The 6,198-nt window shown below is 34.5% G+C and overlaps 1 protein-coding gene and 1 non-coding gene across 2 annotated transcripts; one reads left to right on the forward strand and one right to left on the reverse strand.

Annotated features, from left to right (window-relative positions):
- Positions 1 to 100, reverse strand: LOC132638868 (U6 spliceosomal RNA). The gene has a single exon (XR_009581933.1). It is a non-coding gene; the product is annotated as a U6 spliceosomal RNA (small nuclear RNA).
- A 1,591-nt stretch (positions 101 to 1,691) lies between these two features.
- On the forward strand, positions 1,692 to 4,658 carry LOC132638768 (heavy metal-associated isoprenylated plant protein 35). Its single transcript, XM_060355542.1, has 3 exons — positions 1,692 to 2,098; positions 2,905 to 2,980; positions 4,249 to 4,658. Exons 1-3 carry the CDS (start codon positions 1,868 to 1,870, stop codon positions 4,383 to 4,385), a joined length of 444 nt encoding a protein of 147 aa, XP_060211525.1. The 5' UTR covers positions 1,692 to 1,867; the 3' UTR covers positions 4,386 to 4,658.
- The last annotated feature ends 1,540 nt before the right edge of the window (positions 4,659 to 6,198 follow it).

A 6,198-nucleotide genomic window follows, 5' to 3' on the forward strand; every position in this document is an offset into this window, starting at 1 on the left:
AAAAATTTAGATCATTTGTTGATTTGTGCATGACATTCTTCAGCAGAGACATGCTAATCTTCTCTATATTTTAAATTTTATTGACTATCCCTGAAGAGATACATCCCTTATATATATAGTTAAATTAAATGCATGATACCAGCCTCTCTCAATTTCTTGTTACATGGAGCTAGTGACTTCATTTCTGAGAAACTTGTAGAGGGGTTATAATTTCTCAAGCATTCAATTAACCTAGACCTTTAAGATATAACAGATGAAGTAGCATATGTGACCATTTTAGACTTCTTTGAAAATCCCGTTACTGAGAGACGAATACAACATTTTTTACTATCCTTCCTCACATGTAATTCGATTCTATAGGGGATTTATATGCGGGAGAAATGAGTGCGGTTCTCATATTATGTTAAATAATCCGAACATCTAACACAAAATTTTAAGATAGTGGCTAGAGTCTTTAAAAATGCTTACACAACTGATGAGGGACATGAGTAACGTTCTTTAAAAATAACCTCTTATTGAAATCTATATGTATAAAAACACCAGTCACTGACACCACAAAATTTTATAGTAGATTGTTTGCTTTTGGACGGCTTATTCGCTTTAGCATTAGAAAAATATTTTGTCATCTTCTTTGAGAGGAGGAAAGGCTATAATTTTGAAGTAAATTTTGGACTTTATGATCGATCAGTTGAATTTGGTGCTACAAGACGAAAAGGACCAGCTAGCGAGCAATGCACCTAAAAGAATACCTTATGCATGGTATACTTGCTTATTCTAACAGAGTTCAAGTTATATGTATTTACAATTCATAAGTCTTTTTACATTATTTGGTTAAACTGACCTACAATAACATGTAAGTTGTCATAACAGGCCTAATATGATAATTGGAAAAATAATATAATGCAATAACATGCTATAACAAATTAAACTGTATTGATAGTTTATTGTTTTTTAACACTATCGGTGTATATAATTTAAATCTATTCTAATATAGCATACTGAATTGCTTACTATTTTACTGTACAGGACTACAACTACAAGTCTAGCAATTACTCCTTTTTTGGTTGAGTGACTGGCCATGATCTCATAGGTCATACTTGAAATGTATGGTAAATATTCTTGTTCTGCCAATGCTGTGACTTGATGCTTAGGAATACTTTGTGTCCTATCACCATAAATTTCTTTAATTCACATTGCATGAAGCTTGTGGATATTCTTCTTTAATTCTCCTACTCTTATTTGTCTCCTATCTAATTTCACTTTGATCTCAACAGATGTGTATCAATTATCACTTCTCACTTGTATATAGTCACATGAAATAGATGTTCTCACTGTACCAAACAACTAATCTCACATGAAGTCCCTTAAATATGTTGGAGATTTTGTCTCTCCAAGTGTACTACTTTTGTTTCCACATCACATGTCAAATTCCCTACTTCGACTACCTTTCAGTCAGAAAGGTCATTTTCAGAAAGGTCATTTTCCTTTATGTATATGTTTAGGTTCAATTGAACTCAATATTTTTAACATAAAACATAGAGATATACACAAAAAGTTACTAATTTAAGACAAGTGTTAAAATCCTCACCTATAATTTTAAAAGTAAAACGAGATTAGTGCGAAAAAACCTTAAATATTAATTAATCCGTCAAATTTTGAACACTGAATCTGTCTTCATGTGTCCTCGTCTTAACTGCTACATACCCTCTACTGACCCTTAAAAATGGGATGTGGAGTCCAGACCCTCTTCTCTTCTTTATTAGCTTCATTGGTTTTTGTTGAACTTTCTCTATCCATATTACACTTCCTAGTTCCTACTTCCTTTAAATTTTGGTTGCTTTAGAAAGAGAAGAGGGATATAAATAGAATGAAGAAGCCCAATTTTGGTAAAGTTTTAGATTGTTTTAGTACACTTTCTTCTTCTGGACCAGGATCTTGTTTTTGCATCAATGAATTTGGAGGCCATGATGATGATGACTTTGAAAAGAAGCCACTCATGAATAATAATTCCTCAGATCAAGATCATCAGCATTTGGTGAGATTGAAGGATGTTATTAATGTTGGACCTCCAACCCTGGCTTTCCAGTTGAAGCCTAAGGTATGTTTTCAAATCTTTATCACCATCATGTTCCTCCATCCCCGTCTAACAAATTAATCTTGAAAAGGAGGGAGCATGTTTCTTTTATTTACTTAATAAATATGTCTTTTAAACCCGCAAGGATGGCTCAGTTGGTTTGGTTGAGCTTGGGGCTTTCATAATGGAGGTTCCAGGTTCGAAACCCCCTGCCTACGATAGCAGGAGATTTGCCTTCTGGGTCGAGCTCGTCGCACCAGGCTTGTCTAGTGCGGGTTACCTCTCCCGTGTGGTTTGCGAGCTATTGTACAGGAGCTGGATTTACCGTGTGCGCACCCAAAGTGTAGCAGCTGCGAATTCCCATGTCATCAAAAAAAAAAATCTTTTAATACGTCCCGTCCCGTGTGAGTTTGATTTTTTTTATGGGTCCAACACATATAAATTCATTTTTATAATAAGTAGAAGGCAATGAAATCACTTGGACTTAGCATCAATGTTTGTTCTAATCTAATATTGACTTGTGGGACCTTCTGTTTAAGTGGTTAAATATGACATACTTTTTACTTACGCAAGATTCATTTTCTTTACACAACTTCGTCTCTATCAACCAATATGGGACAATCTAGCCAAAAAAAAAAAACTATTTTGAAATTTTCTTTCGAGTTACTCTAGACAGTATTTGTGCATATGAACTTGACCGATTTTAATGGGAAATATCATTTTAAAGAAATCAATTATGAATCCTTGTAATTGAACCATTTTTTAAAATAGAAACATGAATCTAATTAATTTGTTTGGAACTTAAAGCATAAGTATTATCGTTATTGTAGATAGTGGTGCTAAGAGTTTCCATACACTGCAATGGTTGTGCAAGGAAAGTCGAGAAACACATCTCCAAAATGGAAGGTATGTTAATTGTCAAATCACTCCTCTCTTTATAGTACAAAGTGTCTTCTAATTAGTGACTACCATGAAAACTTGCTAAAAGTTGACCACTTGGTTTATATGCAAAGAAAGGTCATGATTTTAACCTTACTTAAAATTTCTATGATCCCATTTAACTTGGTACGCGTTTGGACATGTGATTTGATAGCATGGTTTGAAATCATGAGATGAAACCAACGTTTAGACATGCATTTTATCTCACGATTTCAAACCATAGTTTGAAACCTCAAATTATCCAAAAAGGCATGATTTGGAATTTCAAACCATGGTTTCAAAAAATTTAAATATAAAACTTGACCCATAAGTTTATATTTTGTAAAAAAAGACACAGAAGTTGGTAAATATTTTTAACAATTATTTAAATATGCATGCTCGGCGTGAAGAGATTGTTCGTACCATATGGAAGGATTATATTAAATAGTAGTTACATTACTATTCATGTTAAATTTTCGTTTTTATTGAACTAAAGTTTGATCAATTGATGTTGTATTTTTTAGAAAGGCCTTCTAGTAGCGCATTAATTTTGTTTTGAATTATGACTTGCTCATTTGGTAAGATTGTATAAGAATTGGGAATGTTTTGATAGTTTTCACAACTTGTGAGGTTTTATGTCTATAAGAGAAAATACAACTTAAAATATCCAAATTGCATGTCCAAACATGGTTTCAAACCATGTCTAAATGGCTCCTTATTGATACTGACAATCTGACATGACAACACGTACAAAAAAAATTGTACATTATTAATATATTTTAATCAGTTATAGTAGATTATTTTTTTAACTGAATTTAAATGGAGTGGCATGATAATCACGTCACTTTAATTTGATGATATAAATAATTCTTATACGATTGACGCATAAAAATTAAATACTCCTACTAACTTCTAACTCATTTCTTAATTTATAGTATAATTAAGATGTTGCCCATGAGGCGACATGTATAGCAGTGTTTCTGTAACTAATGAAGTTGAAAGTTTATACCCAGTAGCAGGAGCCTTTATTAGGGGCGCAAAGGATTCATCCGAATGTGCTTTGCAGAAAAATCACATTATTTATACATGGTCAAAACTCATATATATAGTTAGATGTTTAGTCCTTTTGATTCATTCATATGTTTATATCTTTATATTTTGAAAATTAAACTCTTTACTGAAAATCTTGACTTCCTTGTTATTTAGTAATAAAACTAAGTGATGTTCTAATTGAGTTAATGAATTTATTCAAACAGGGGTGGATATGTACCAAGTAGATTTGGAGACCAAGAAGGTTGTTGTTATTGGAGACATAGTACCTTTTCAAGTGTTGGAGAGTGTTTCGAAGGTTGTCAAAAATGCTGAGCTTTCAAGTTGGAACACTGCTCACTAGCTTGCTATAATATGGAACCAGTATATGTTGAATTCTTCAAACAAGTATTAAAGAAGGGGAAAAGAAAGAAGAAGAAAGAGCCAAAAATAGTTCTGATTATGCAATAATGCAATTATGTACATGTATTCTATATCTTCAGCATCAAAATGGAGCATCTGTACATTATTAATTTGTGTCAGAAAAGAAGAATTGCATCAGCGTTTCAATATATTTGTGATTGAAGCGTAATTGTTATTGTTATAGTAAATAATATTAAAACGTTTTTACTGCTTATTTTTTACGTTGTTACTGCTTATTCTTCATCGTTACTAGATTATTTACTGCATAGGCTGTTATTTTAGTTTCCATTATTTTAGGAGTGCATCATGATCTTTTCCTTGATTTTTGGTGTAGTTTCACCGTAGGAGGAGACTTTGTTAGTTTGTTTTGTGTATATATTTCAGTTCTTCATCAATTAATAAAAGTATCTTTTTGCTTCATGTTTCTCAGTTTATTATATGGTATTCGAGCCCACTTCTTAACTCTCACGAGTTTTTTGGGATCCTCTGACTACCACCACAAAATCACTCTTAACATGCTTGAAAACGTAAGGAATGCGAATTCCACAGGTAGCGAATCTAACGTTGTTGTTCAGTTCAATCCCGTGTCACAGCTACAGATAAAGCTTGTTGGCAGCCATAACTTTGCTACATAGAAAGCCCTTATTTCCATGCTCATGCGTGGGTAAAATCTGTTCGGCCATCTTGACCGCTCTTCTCCTGCTCCTTCGAAAACTCTCACTCAAAATAGTAGAGAAGTGGCAAACCCAGAATACAACATTTGCTTCCACCAAGATCAATTGATCCAGAATGCCGTAATGGCTTCTGTCGATCCGACAATTGCTGCAACCGTGGCCGCTGCCTCCACTGCTCAACTTTCTTGGGATTCCATGCACCTAACCTACTCCAACAAGTCCCAAACACAAATATTTAGCCTTCGTGACCAGCTCGCGCGTCTATCAAAGGACTCCCGCCCAGTCGTCGATTATCTCCATCAAGTGCGCTCTATCTGCAACGAGCTCGCCACTGCCGGTGCTACAATCACCAACAATAAGTTGATAGTGAAAATTCTGAGTGGTCTTGGATTAGAGTTATGAGATTTCCGCTGCAATTCGGGCAAGAGATTTCGCCATCTCGTACGACGAGTTGTATGCAAAACTAATTGATTATGAGCTCTTTCTCACACACGAGGAATTGAAGAAGGAAACCACTGCCATAACTGTCGTTGTGGCAACTCATAATAGACCCACCAATTCCAACAATCACACTGCTCGTTGACCCAACAACAACTCACAAAGGCGTTCCGATAATAGTACAAATGCTCCCGCGCAAGGGCGTTATACCAATAATCTTGTTCGTATCAATTATGCAACAAACAGGGTCACACTGCAAATGTTTGCAGGTCACAGTCTCACAATCATTTAGAGGCAAAGGCAAATTTTCTTTCAGGTAACCAAGCTGCAGCAAACCAATGGATTGTCGACTCCGGTGCTACTCATTATGTCACAACAGAGCCTACAAATCTTGAAGCATAAAATAGTTCAGAAGGCATAGCTATGGACGACGGTAAAAAAGTCTCAATTACTCACCATGGTTCTACTGAATTAATTACATCCAACAAGGCTTTTAGACTAACTGATACTTTGTGTGCACCTGCTGTCAAACAAAATATTCTTTCTGTCTCAAAATTTTGTCAAGATAATCTAACCTCAATTGAATTTTTCCCATTTTGTTTCTTTGTGAAGGACTTGAAAACGCGAATTCCGCTAGTATCT

Source organism: Lycium barbarum, chromosome 4 (genome assembly GCF_019175385.1).
Source record: "Lycium barbarum isolate Lr01 chromosome 4, ASM1917538v2, whole genome shotgun sequence".
Classification (NCBI taxonomy): domain Eukaryota; kingdom Viridiplantae; phylum Streptophyta; class Magnoliopsida; order Solanales; family Solanaceae; genus Lycium; species Lycium barbarum.